General features: G+C 46.4%; 5 protein-coding genes across 5 annotated transcripts; 4 read left to right on the top strand and 1 right to left on the bottom strand.

Annotated features, from left to right (window-relative positions):
- Positions 1 to 4,264: 4,264 nt before the first annotated feature.
- Positions 4,265 to 6,967, top strand: B9G98_04741 (DNA replication licensing factor MCM6; the record flags this gene model as incomplete). The annotated part of the gene is made up of 1 exon (XM_024811298.1): positions 4,265 to 6,967. The coding sequence occupies one exon, from the start codon at positions 4,265 to 4,267 to the stop codon at positions 6,965 to 6,967; it is 2,703 nt and encodes a 900-aa protein (XP_024667066.1).
- Positions 6,968 to 7,127: 160 nt separating this feature from the next.
- B9G98_04740 (Proliferating cell nuclear antigen) lies at positions 7,128 to 7,910 on the top strand (the record flags this gene model as incomplete). The annotated part of the gene is made up of 1 exon (XM_024811297.1): positions 7,128 to 7,910. The coding sequence occupies one exon, from the start codon at positions 7,128 to 7,130 to the stop codon at positions 7,908 to 7,910; it is 783 nt and encodes a 260-aa protein (XP_024667065.1).
- Positions 7,911 to 8,038: 128 nt separating this feature from the next.
- Positions 8,039 to 9,451, top strand: B9G98_04739 (hypothetical protein; the record flags this gene model as incomplete). Its single annotated transcript, XM_024811296.1, has 1 exon — positions 8,039 to 9,451. The coding sequence occupies one exon, from the start codon at positions 8,039 to 8,041 to the stop codon at positions 9,449 to 9,451; it is 1,413 nt and encodes a 470-aa protein (XP_024667064.1).
- A 693-nt stretch (positions 9,452 to 10,144) lies between these two features.
- Positions 10,145 to 10,918, top strand: B9G98_04738 (hypothetical protein; the record flags this gene model as incomplete). Its single annotated transcript, XM_024811295.1, has 1 exon — positions 10,145 to 10,918. The coding sequence occupies one exon, from the start codon at positions 10,145 to 10,147 to the stop codon at positions 10,916 to 10,918; it is 774 nt and encodes a 257-aa protein (XP_024667063.1).
- Positions 10,919 to 10,951: 33 nt separating this feature from the next.
- Positions 10,952 to 13,846, bottom strand: B9G98_04737 (hypothetical protein; the record flags this gene model as incomplete). The annotated part of the gene is made up of 1 exon (XM_024811294.1): positions 10,952 to 13,846. One exon carries the CDS (start codon positions 13,844 to 13,846, stop codon positions 10,952 to 10,954), a length of 2,895 nt encoding a protein of 964 aa, XP_024667062.1.
- Between the last annotated feature and the right edge of the window lie 76 nt (positions 13,847 to 13,922).

Genomic DNA, 13,922 nt, shown 5'->3' with positions numbered 1-13,922 from the left:
TTTCAAATTTGAGCTATTGCCGCTTCACTCGCCGCTACTAAGGCAATCCCTGTTGGTTTCTTTTCCTCCGCTTATTGATATGCTTAAGTTCAGCGGGTAATCTTGCTTGATACGAGGTCAAAAATATAGAAAAGCACATTGTGTCTAACATGTACTCTATCATCTTTTTCAAGGCTGGCTACAGCCCCAACACATAAATCGCTTTATGAAGATGAAATGACGCTCGCACAAGTATACCTCCCGGAATACCAGAAGGTGCAATGTGCGTTCAAAAACTCAATGATTCACGTCTGCAATTCACACTAACTATCGCGCTTTGCTGCGTTCTTCATCGATGCGAGAACCAAGAGATCCGTTGTTGAAACTTTTGATTTCGTTTTTCAGATATAATAGGTAAAATAGTTTTTGTTACATTGGCCTTTCGGCCAAGCAATTTAGTTGTTTCACAGGTGTAATATGAATCTCAATAATGATCCTTCCGCAGGTTCACCTACGGAAACCTTGTTACGACTTGTACTTCCTCTAAATGACCAAGTTTGTCCAGCTTCTGTGACTTCGTTGCGGTTGCCCACAAGTGAATTCGCATCCGGAGGCCTCACTAAGCCATTCAATCGGTAGTAACGACGGGCGGTGTGTACAAAGGGCAGGGACGTAATCAACGCAAGCTGATGACTTGCGCTTACTAGGAATTCCTCGTTCAAGAGCAAAAATTGCAAAGCTCTATCCCCAGCACGACGCAGTTTAACAAGATTACCCAATCCTCTCGGACAAGGTTATGTACTCGCTGGCTGCGTCAGTGTAGCGCGCGTGCGGCCCAGAACGTCTAAGGGCATCACAGACCTGTTATTGCCTCGAACTTCCATCGAATTGTCTCCGATAGTCCCTCTAAGAAGCTGATACTCAACAAATTGTTGACCCAGCTATTTAGTAGGTCAAGGTCTCGTTCGTTATCGCAATTAAGCAGACAAATCACTCCACCAACTAAGAACGGCCATGCACCACCACCCACAAAATCAAGAAAGAGCTCTCAATCTGTCAATCCTTATTGTGTCTGGACCTGGTGAGTTTCCCCGTGTTGAGTCAAATTAAGCCGCAGGCTCCACTCCTGGTGGTGCCCTTCCGTCAATTCCTTTAAGTTTCAGCCTTGCGACCATACTCCCCCCAGAACCTAAAAACTTTGATTTCTCACGAGGTGCCGAACGAGCTAAAATAACTACCCGTCCGATCCCTAGTCGGCATAGTTTACGGTTAAGACTACGACGGTATCTAATCGTCTTCGATCCCCTAACTTTCGTTCTTGATTAATGAAAACATCCTTGGCAAATGCTTTCGCAATAGTTAGTCTTCAATAAATCCAAGAATTTCACCTCTGACTATTGAATACTGATGCCCCCGACTGTCCCTATTAATCATTACGACGGTCCTAGAAACCAACAAAATAGAACCATACGTCCTATTCTATTATTCCATGCTAATATATTCGAGCGAAACGCCTGCTTTGAACACTCTAATTTTCTCACAGTAAATGGCCTGACCTTTCTGCCACGCGGTTAAACGCAACAGACGTCCAGGCAAAAAGAATCAAAAGTTCCAGTACGCACCGTGAGGTGGACCAGACTTCCAATCCCAAGTTTCAACTACGAGCTTTTTAACTGCAACAACTTTAATATACGCTATTGGAGCTGGAATTACCGCGGCTGCTGGCACCAGACTTGCCCTCCAATTGTTCCTCGATAAGTGGTTTAAATTGTTCTCATTCCAATTACAAGACCAAAGGCCCTGTATCGTTATTTATTGTCACTACCTCCCCGTGTCAGGATTGGGTAATTTGCGCGCCTGCTGCCTTCCTTGGATGTGGTAGCCGTTTCTCAGGCTCCCTCTCCGGAATCGAACCCTAATTCCCCGTTACCCGTTGATACCATGGTAGGCCTCTATCCTACCATCGACAGTTGATAGGGCAGAAATTTGAATGAACCAGCGCCAGCACAAAGGCAATGCGCTTCGAGAAGTTATCATGAATCACCAAAAAGTCCGAAGACATTGGTTTTTTATCTAATAAATACATCCCAGACGGGATTTTACGCATGTATTAGCTCTAGAATTACCACGGTTATCCATGTAGTAATGCACTATCAAATAAACGATAACTGATTTAATGAGCCATTCGCAGTTTCACTGTATAGATTGCTTATACTTAGACATGCATGGCTTAATCTTTGAGACAAGCATATGACTACTGGCAGGATCAACCAGATAACTATCTTCAACAGTCAAGGGACTGCCTAGTTTCCGAAGAAACATAGTTTTTCAAAGTTCGTGTTTCCACCCAGTCTCTGCATTGTCAGTTGTTACACTGTCAACACATCAACTGCATCCAATTGCCTTTTTGAGTTCCTCAGTTATAGTCCGCTAAGCAAAGCTTAGCATCAATAACTTGAGAGGAGGTTTCTGTCTACAAATCACGACTAAAGTCGGCTATCTGTAGCAGCATGCCCCCGAGTGTTTTCCTGTAAATTCTTGCCATCGGCTAGTAATCCACAGAACCCATCAGCGCTTTACATAGCGCAGTGCTTGTAAAGACCGTTTAGGTAAACACCTTTGTAAGGTTGTGCTTGAGATTTCGTCGTCAAACGAATCAACTCTTTTCACAACCAAACTCGGCTGCGTTTGAAAAGAAACCAGACTAACCGTTTCCGATTTCATCTTTTGCTTTTTCAAGCTTTTGTTTTCTTTTCATGAAGGTCATTTTGGCTTTATTGAAGTCAGACTTTTGTAATCGGTATTTATAGCGCTAAATAATTTGTACCGAGTCTTGCATGGATTTTTCATGCTGTGGCCGGGTCAGTTGCTTAGCAGAGGTGGTCTCCCACTGGCCCACACGGCCAGGACCGGAAAATGGTCCCCTTCGTGTGAAGTGCTTGGTAGAAGTGGTCTCCCACTAGCTCACACGGCCAGGACTGAAAAATGGTCCTCGTCGTGTGAACCTGCTTGGTAGAGGTGGTCGTCCCACTAACTCACGGCGACAGCATGCTTTGGCCAGAGGTGCTGAAATGGAGTTCTCGAACAACTTTTTAAAGTAATAAAACTGCTATATCTTGACCAATTGGTTTCTGGCTAAAAGCATCCTCTCACCATGTGAGGCAGTGAACAAAGGTGGTCTCCCACTAACTCACACGGCCTGGACTGAAAAATGGTCCCGTCGAGTAAATTGCTTGGTAGTGGTCTCCCACTGACTCACACGGCCAGGACCGAAAGCATGCTCTCGCCGTGTGAATGCTCAGTAAAGATGATCTTCCACTAATTCACACGGCCATGACATCAGTTCGCTACTTCACTGTGACCTCCATTAAAAATAAAATAAAATGGAAATAAAAAGAGAAAAAAATTGGAAAAGTAAACTGCAGCACCTTCTGTTCTCACATGGTCTCCCACTGTAATACTTGGTAAGGCTCTCAGATGGTTCAATAGGACTGATCGGACGGGAAGTCTTGCTTTCATCTGGATATGGCCGCAGCTGGTGTGAAATGGTTGTTTTAATATAGATGGTCACACATTATCTACAGTACATTCTTGTATTTGGTTCAACTTACCACCAGAACATCTGGTTATGAAGTACCATCAGCTGCATCAGCTAAAGATAAGATTTTCGTTTGTTGACATCTTCAGCTCCTGAAACGAATAATTGACCTATTCATCGTCCATGAGCTAGAACTTGAGAAAGGTGCGCTTTTGTGAACAAATAATGTTCGTTCTCTTTCTGTGACACATTTCATGGCCTCAATTGGACATATAAAATCATTAATTCTTGTATATTCAGATCTTCCGGTGGTTGATATGAGCCAAAGCCGAAGTCATTTATGATCAGGACGGGTTACGAGCTTTAATTAAGGAACAGAGCATACTTAACTCCAGCGTATTATTTGTAGAAATATTGTTACCCAGATGGCGAACCTTTTCAAAATTCTAATATCATAAACTGCTGCCTACAATGCCAAAACTTCTTTGAACAACACTACGGCTGTGTCGCCTTACTAGAGCGAAAAATGTTAGATGGGCCCTTGTGGAGACGGGAACCATATATCTGAATCCACCACTCGTCTCATTTAGTATTGCTATATAACTAGTAGCACAATGAAGTAAATCCATTGAGCAACTGGAAAAATCAGTTAAAAACAGGAAAGTGACGCGCACAAATCACGGGTTAGGGATTCATGGCCACTAAGCTGTTCTGGGACAAACACCTACTCCTTTTCCATTTACGTGCATGAACTCATCAGATATTCCATCAAACGGCATAACGAGTGTTCCGCCATCGGACTCAGGCATGACTGGTGCTGGAACACCCATGTCTAGGCAGATGAGCTCCCAGGCGTTTCTGAACCCAGCCTTCGGCGGCACATCTTCAAACAACCCTGCCAACCATGACGATTTACCACTGGAAGATGTTCGTCGCGCAGCGTTGGCCGACCTGGCAGGAATCCCTAAAGTTACAGATGCCACCGGTGAAAAAGTGCGAGAAAGCTTCGAATTATTCCTGAACACATTCCAGGTTCCCAATGATTCGACACGATACTATATCGAACAGGTTCATGGACTACGCCTGTACAACTTGTCTACTATTTACGTTGATTTCAACCATTTGAGGAGCCATGACTCCATTCTAGCGCAGGCGATATCTGAGCAATATTATCGGTTCTTACCATTCCTACAGAAAGGGCTGCGTAATATCATCAAACGATACGAGCCTTCGCTACTGTATGCGCAGCCTTCCAGTGGCACTGGGGCTGACCCTGAAGCCAGAAGCAGTAACACACAAAGCGAGTCTGCTCCAATATCATCTGCGGCTTCGTCGACAGTATCATCTGCAGTTGAAAATGAAAAGTTCTTTCAAATCGCGTTCTACGGGCTGCCTCTGATCAGTAAAATTCGTGATATACGTACAGAGAGCATCGGCAACCTCGTTTCGATTTCTGGTACAGTCACACGAACCTCAGAGGTAAGACCAGAACTCTACAGGGCCACTTTCACGTGCGACGCTTGTCGAACTATGGTACACGGCGTGGAGCAGGTTTACAAGTACACAGAGCCCTACATGTGTCCAAATCCAACCTGTCAAAACCGCACATCGTGGTCACTTGTAGTGCCCAAATCTAAGTTTGTTGACTGGCAGCGCGTTCGAGTTCAAGAGAATCCTGGAGAGATACCAACTGGTTCGATGCCGAGAACTCTGGATATCATCCTTAGAGGCGACATTGTGGACAAGGCCAAAGCTGGTGACAAGTGTGTCTTCACAGGTACAGAGATTGTTATTCCAGATGTCTCGCAGCTGGGACTTCCGGGAACGAAGCCTCTCGCTTTCAGAGATCACAAAGGGCTCGGCCGTGGTGAGGGCGTCAATGGTGCCGTGCGTGGGTTGAAAGCACTAGGGGCTCGCGACTTGACTTATCGTATTGCCTTCATGGCATGTATGGTTCAGGAGGGTGACAGCAGGCACTCTGGCGTCAAGGCCGACCTTAGAGGTGACGGCTCTCAAGATAACCAAGACCAAGAAGAGCTGCTTAATTCACTCACTCAGGAGGAAATCGAAGAGCTGAGAGAAATGGTACATTCTGAAAATTTATATGCTAAACTCATCCAGTCGATCGCCCCTACTGTGTGGGGCCACGAAATTGTCAAGAAAGGAGTTCTTTTGCAGCTGATGGGCGGTGTACACAAAACAACTCTGGAGGGTATTCAGTTGCGTGGAGATATCAATGTCTGCATCGTGGGTGATCCCTCTACGTCAAAGTCGCAGTTCTTGAAGTACGTTTGTGGGTTCCTTCCTCGTTCGGTTTATACGTCAGGCAAAGCGTCTTCGGCTGCTGGCCTAACTGCTGCGGTAGTGAAAGACGAGGAGACTGGAGAGTTTACTATCGAGGCTGGTGCTTTGATGCTGGCCGACAATGGTATTTGTGCTATTGACGAGTTTGACAAAATGGATCTAAGGGATCAAGTTGCGATCCATGAGGCAATGGAACAGCAGACAATTTCCATCGCCAAAGCAGGTATCCATGCTACACTGAATGCTCGGACTTCTATCCTAGCTGCTGCCAATCCCATCGGAGGTCGATACAACAGGAAAGCTAGTTTGCGGGCGAATATCATGATGAGTGCGCCTATCATGTCTCGTTTCGATCTTTTTTTTGTTATTCTAGATGATTGCAACGAGCAAGCTGACACCCGTCTTGCCGATCACATTGTAAATCTTCACATGGAACGCGACGCAGCGATCAAGCCACCTTTCAGCACGGCACAGCTCCAGCGGTATATTCAGTATGCTCGCACCTTCAAGCCAAAACTTACCAAAGAATCCCGTGATTATGTTGTTGAGAGATACAAAGAGCTGCGAGCAAATGACACATTGGGCATTGGCAAAAGTAGCTACAGAATTACTGTTCGACAGCTTGAGTCTATGATTCGCCTAAGTGAAGCCATTGCTCGTGCCCACTGCGTCGACGAGATCACGCCCGAGTTTGTTCGCGAAGCCTTCAATTTGCTACGGCAATCGATCATTCATGCGGACCGTGACGATATAGAGATGGGGGATGATAGCGTGCCTTTGACTTCTGTCTCGGTCGACCGATCTCGAACCCAAGATGGCTTGGGGTCCCAGAAGACCAAAATCACCTACGAGAAATACATGAGTATGATGAATCTGATTCTACAAAGAATCAACATGGAGCCTAACAATGGCCCTGTGAGCGAAAGTGAACTGATCGGCTGGTACCAGCACACGCAAGAGGAAAACATTGGTTCCGAGCAGGCCTTTTTCGAAGAGGGCGAGCTGACCAAAAAGGTCATCAAACGGTTGGTCAAAGATAACATCCTTATGGTATTACATGGCGAGGTTCAAAATTTGGGAGACGCGCTGGAAGCACCCGAAGAGACTTCATACGTGATGCACCCGAACGCTGCAATTCAGTACTAATTTCAATTGTAATTTCAATATTTTTATGTTCCATTCTATGCCGCGCCGTGCGCAGGGGTTGAAGGGCGTTACCCGGTGCGATGTTGTAATTAGGGGTTAGGAAACCGTCACGGTTATTACGACGCGTTTTCCATTTTGGCACATCTAATCGAACACGACAATGTTGGAAGCAAAACTCGACGCAGCCTCCCAGCTCAAAAAGATTGTTGAAGCCATCCGTGATATGCTCGGAGAGTGCAACATCGAATGCAATGAGACCGGTTTGGCTCTTCAGTCTCTCGACAAGTCGCACATTGTCCTGGTGTCCCTGCTGTTGGGATCTGACGGTTTCAGCGAGTACAGATGCGATCGTGGTGTTACCTTGGGTTTGAACATTAATTCGCTTGCTACGGTCTTGCGTTGTGCCAACAACGATGACATTCTGACCCTCCGCTCGGAAGACAGAGCCAATGAGCTGATTTTGACCTTTGAGGACTCCAAGGCTGACCGCATTTCCGAGTTCAATCTCCGCTTGATGGACATTGACCAGGAGTACCTGGCCATCCCCGAGACTGAGTACGCTGCTACAGTGGTAATGTCCGCTGCGGTTCTCCAGCGGACCTTGCGGGACCTTTCTGCTCTCTCTGAGGCAGTAACTATTGAAATTGACAAGGAGGGTATCAGATTTAGTGCAGAGGGTGATCTTGGAAAAGGTTCTACCCATTTCAAGCCTTGCGTCGACATGGAGAACGCTGAGAACTCCATCAACATCACACTGTCGGAGCCCGTGTCTCTGTCGTTTAATTTGCAGTACTTCAGCAACATTACAAAGGCCTCTTCTCTCTCATCCACCGTCACCCTTCAGATGACAGCGGGTATGCCTGCCCAAATTGAGTACAAGCTGCCCAGCGGCCACGTCAGATACTACTTCGCGCCCAAGATTGAGGACGACCCTTACGCCTAAACCTAAAAACTACTCTGCTTTGTTGCTAGATCCGTAGTGCATAATTACTTACCCCTTGCAACCAGTTGACAATTCGTCTTCGATGCTAAAGCTGATTACGTCAGGGTGTAAACAATTCTATTTACACTATGAGCGCAAGAACCTGGATCACTGCGGAGCTAGCGTTTGCGGGCCAGGTGCTCGATAATCAAACAGAAAACTGTGCAATTCATGTTAATGAAACGTTCAATTGCCTGGAAAAGCTGATAGGTGGCCACATCAAGGTGGAGCGAGAAGCTGGAAAACCCCCGGCGGGTCCAGAGGAAAATGTTGACGCAGAAAAAGACGAAATCAAATTCACCACAGTATCGCTTGCGGCTCCGAAATCGGAAATTGTGCTTCAAAAGAGAGCCTGTCTCTCCCCCATCCGTTCACCGGTTCACAAGAAGATGGCCCTGACAGAGAGCCCACAACACCGCTTTGTGGGCATTCCCGGAAGCCATACCGCCAGACGGGCAGCGTCTCGCAGTGTCAACACAATTCCAAAGCCCCGGCTGGGTGCTAATGCGTCCAAGGTGTCGCGATCTGTCTCTCCAGCAAAGACACAAACATTACAGTCGCCTCGACGACCATTGATTGAAGTGTCGAACGTTTCAACAAAGGCGGCCGGCGGACATGCAGAGAAAAAGCAAATACTACCAGCCAATCAGTCGCCGCGTAAGAAAGAGCGCGAGCTTACCGGGTTGGCTAGGTTACTTCTTCCTACAAGTGCTAGCGCTGCCAGAATCCAGAAAGCAAGAAATTTGACTGAGAACTGCGATACTCCCATGACTCACAGGACCGAACAAGACAATAACGGGTCAAACAGACAACCAAGGGCTGTTACGACCAGAGTCAATAGTGCTGGAAGCATTGTGTATGATGACGATATGGTCAGCCATAAGACAATGGTTGGTGCTACCGTTATTGAAGTTGTTGACAAGGACAGTAAAGCTGCAGCACATGAAATAAAGCCGCTACTAGCCAAACTCAACACGCCCAAGGCAGGGCGACAGATCTCGTCACAAAAGACAGAAGCTACTGTTCCTACATTAGAAGCTCGCAAGCCTCCTGCAGTTTCCAAACCTGCACCAGTGATTGCGAATGCACCAGTGACCGCGAATACTACAGGTGAAGCTATGCCGCCGCCTAGTATGAGTTTGCCGAAACTCAAAATACCCCTTCGCCCAGCACTTGGACAAGCTACGGCACAGGCTCAGCGTATTCAGGTTGTTGGTCTTCCTCCCGTGATGCAAGCAGAAGTCACTCTGCCTGACATTTCTGACTCTTCGGAGGGCTCTATTTTACAAGATTGGGCCTATACCCCCGAGGTAGCAGAGCGCATCCGTCGCCAGATCAACATTGATCCAGTCTCTGTATTCGGACCGATCAAGCCGGTGGAAATGACTACGATCTTCAAACGCAAGTTGCGCCCTCGCACCTCGTCTGCGATCTGGGATATCGATGGGCTCACTGCGCAAGAACGCCAAGCGTACCAAGAAAGTATGGGCTTCAAACCATGAGTCTTAGCTATCTATATTTATGCAGTATGAGATTTAAATATAAGACCTGGCATCGACTTGAAGCTTGTGGTTTTGCCAAATTTTGGAAAGGGTACTGTGGGTTTCATAACCGCTTCTGCAGTGCTGTTTTAGCGGTTTCGTAGCCTCCGCCTACGTCACGATCGATGGGCTTCTCGATGATCGTTTCTGTCACGAAATTCTGATCCAAAGCACCAAAAGTCAAGTTGTTCGCAGTGCGCATACGTACTGTTCGTTACACGCACACATTTTTTCGTTGAAGAGTTATCAAGCTTCAACGGCTGTGTCATGCATGTGCCTGCGGGATATCTCTAGCCATCATAACCCTGCAGCGAGGAACAGCCGAGTTTATTTTTAGATGGCCGAAGCGAGTCCCTCGCACACACCGCAAACCTAGACAACGTTGGCTCACAAGCCTAAATAATCACTTTCGAATGGCTAATAGCTCAGTAAACTCAATTTCATACAGTCAGAGCGTTGTCAAGTGCTCGAGGCTTAAGCATCAACACGCACCACGGGGCTGGCGGGATGACTAAACGGCTATTACTATATAAGGAAAGAAGAAATCAAACCGACTGACCCCTGGAGAAACACATCAACATATACAACTGAACTTTTGGGGAAATATTAGAAAAAATGGGTTTCGGTCGTGGCTGTTTTATTACCATCTTTCCAATGCTATTCACGGTAGCTACCATCGTTTTAGCTATTATCACCTTCTTTGGCTGCTACGAGCACGCGTGGGGGCTACGTGATATCTACTACATGAAGCTAGATTTCTCGGGTATAAGTGTCGACGGAATATCCCTTGCATCTATGACAGAGGAAGCTGGACTTTATCCAATTTACCAGATCGGTTCCAACGGCTACTGCTACGGAACCAAATCCGGAAATGGATCGACATCCATAAAAGGGTGCAAGACGCCGATGGAGCCCTTCTGGTTTGACATTGTTACGTTCGCAGAAAGCCAGTCGACAGTAATCGCCAGCGTGCTCAAGTACGTGGACTTACCGAGTGAGGTCACTGAGTACGAATCTATTCTGAAGTCCGCTTCAATTGCAATGTGGGCTCTTTGGATTGCCACTATGGGTCTTTCAGCGATCCAAATCATTATAGGCTTTTTCGCCTTTAGGTCGCGAGGAGCCTCTTTTGCGTCCGCGTTTGTGAGTGTGTTGTCGTTCTTGTCGTCTCTCGTCGCTGCTGGCATTGCAACTGGAATCTACTCTATTTATGAGAGCAAGTTCAATGACTATGTCAAGAAATACGGTGTTTCTGCAAGCATCGGAAGCAGCGGACTCGGTCTAGCCTGGGCCACCGTGGCGGTCTGCCTGATTGCCGGAGTTTCCTGGATTCTTTCCATCTGTGTTGGTTCTACCTCCCACAGACACGAGCGGCTGCCGGACTACGACGACGAAAAAGCCTTCATCAGGTACGTTCCTGAACATTAGTATAGCTACATCATAGATCATTATTTATTGCATTCAATCTTTAGACCATTTGCCGCTGGCTTTGTACTCGTCGTAGATAGGCTTGAGGTACGCGCGACCAGGGCCATCAAGAGACGCAGTAACGCCCATAAAGTCTCGAACTCCAACGGTATCGATCATTGCAAACAATCCAGGCTGCAACGCAGCTCTCACGTCTGCTTTGAAACCAGACTGCAGCGAAATGTGCACAGCATTTCCGATTAACACGCCAACATGCTGTGCGACATAGCGTCTCGCCTTAGCAACTGACGAAGTCAAACCATGCTCGCCCGCAGCTTCTCGAACGCTCTGTTGTGGAGGGTTGCACAGGTTTCCAACCAAACGGACAAAAAGGACTGCCTGCTCAGCATTTGCATCCAACCATGTCACAGAGTGCTTGCCGCCGGATTTACCCAGGCATGCCAGTAGTTGCGTCAGAGTTGCAATAACCAGTGCCATGCGTCCGTTTAGCCTATATCTCTGAAAAAGCAAGATACGACTTGTAACCAAGCACATGGATGAGTAGAGGCCTGGCGAGTCTGAAACCTCAGCTTGGAACTCGGAAGATGCAATTCTGGAAATTACTCTCAAAGTAGCTTCAAGCGCATATTGGTCTAGAATCCATGATTGCTCGCGAATCACATACTCTGAAAGCGATAAGAAGTCGCGTATTTGATTTTCGGTCAGGGAATCAAATCGTGCTTGCAACGAAACCAATAAGCGAGTATAAACTGCGACGTGTTCTGGACTTTTTTGGAGCCGCGCACAAGCTTGCTTAAAAACAGCATAGTATCCAGTACTAGCAACCGACACAAGTGCAGAAAAGCTTTCGGAATCCAACTCTAACAAGAAAGCATCAAAGACTTGGTTATATTTGCAACCCGTATAAACGAAATAAGCAAAAATCAGCTGCCAGTCATAGTTTTGGTGGCAAAGAAGAGAAAAGATTGATGGGGAGGGGTTTGAAATAGCGAGTGCTGAAATATCTAAACCCAAGTCTGTGGAAACATCCCGAATCATATTCAGCACAGCGACACTCTGCTCAATGAACTTTCCAGACTTCAAATTGGTTTTAACCACCTCAGCTAGCTCCGTTTTGTTTTCATAACCAGAGGCAGCAGCAACAACAAGGTCCTGCCAGTTCTTGAAACTCCACTTTGTACCTTTCAGTTTTTGGATGAAGCTATCGTTGACAGCTAAAAGTTTAGTGATATCAATAGCAGTTTGGAACTGATTGGCATCTAATTTTCTCAACAGCTTCAAATAGTCTCCGGGCTCATGGTCGATAGTGACTCTGGATTGAGAGTTCAAGCAATGCTCAAGGAGAGCGAAATTAGCCTCTGTCCACGCTAGATCAAAGATTGCAGCTCTTTCTTTTTTACTCACCGAGTCGATAGGGACGAGTAGTAGTGAGCTTTTATTAGAGCATTTCATAGCCCGATCCAGGAGCGTTTGGAATACAATCTTAGTTTCAAATATCTCAGGCTGAGCAAACAAGTCATTCACAGAGGTTAAAAATGAGACTATGTGCCGTACCTGATTCTCCTCAAGCATGTCCAAAACCTTGAAGAACCTCACAGTCAAATCATATGCTTGGCGATGAGAGCCTTGCCAGCGCAAGACATCTTTATCACGTACCTCAAAGCCAGGGTCGAGCTCTTTCAGCCTTAAAAGATAAGCTATTCTAGCCCAGTCACGGTTTTTGCTGGACGACGCTTTTTTCTTAATGGAGGGGTATAGAATATTTGCAGCATAAGAAAACCGATCATCGGTTTCTGAAACAGTTGCCAACACCTCCCTAGCCTCCTGTGAAGTATTGACAAAGGATAGGTTTTCGACGACAAAAGTCAGCCATTCGCCCTTTAAAATTTTGATAAGCTGCACAAGTTGATGTGCCGACAGTGATAAAACTGAAATGCGAAGAGTCTCAACCGTGCGCTCATCCTGTCGCAAGCCCTCGACCGCAAAGTTCTTGGACAAAAGCACCAGAAAATCAGGGAGTCTCCGTGCTTGAGAGTATTTTGTGATGAGGGTAATTATAACTTGTTCCGACCAGCGTACTTTAAGTTTGTTCAAAATATCGTCAATTCTGTCAAACACAGGCTCATAGTGCATATTACAGAGAGAAGCGACAACCTTCCAGTCCGGCGTTTCGTTTTTGAGCTGCTCATCAACAAGATTAACAACAACGTCTTTATCTAGTTTCGTATCCAGCATCTCTAGCATGTTGGAGATTTGGCCAGGGAATTTTTTGGTCAGCCAGAGGAAACGGAACGGAACGTCAACCCCCGTCGAGATCACAGAAGAAAATACAATTGGAACATGGCTTTCCTCAACGAAAGTCAGTATATCGACCCCAGGATTACGCACAAGAGCATCCAAATGAGGGGTATCCACAAGTAAAGGTAGCATATTTACCTGGCCCTTGAGCAGCTTAGGCCGGGAAAGAACCGTGTTGGAGATAAGTTTCTCAATACTATCGGCTTTCAATTGGCGCTTGAAGAACCCAGAGATAAAAGCACATGCCTGTTGGTCATTTAAGAAATGGATCAATAACGTTTTGGAGATGGCCTGCACACCCAGATCGATAGCATCGATGGGCCCCTGCTCAATAGAGCTAACAAGGATCTGCGAAAACTTACTTTTCTGATAGAGCTGGCGTTTTGTAGAATCGTCGCACCGTTCCCAGCTACGCACAAAGCTTTTCCAGATCTCCGGCTCGTTTCTCGCATTTGCATCTTGTGCTAACAAGTCAAAAAGCCACTGCAGAACGACCATTTCCCGTTTTGGGAGATAAACGTCTCGATTGTTGAATCTGGAATTCACCAGTAATTCATTAGAAATACGACATCGCTCAATCACCGGCGTTTTGCTGTCACGAAGAGCCCGTGTGACGGATTGAGCAGACATTGATCTCGACTTGACAAAAAATTTGATGCCGGCTTGAGTTACCTAAGACCGGTGATGGAGCGGAAGCTAAAACACA

This window comes from Wickerhamiella sorbophila, assembly GCF_002251995.1.
Source record: "Wickerhamiella sorbophila strain DS02 chromosome Unknown contig2, whole genome shotgun sequence".
NCBI lineage: Eukaryota > Fungi > Ascomycota > Dipodascomycetes > Dipodascales > Trichomonascaceae > Wickerhamiella > Wickerhamiella sorbophila.
This window is presented reverse-complemented; position numbering and strand designations above follow the sequence as displayed.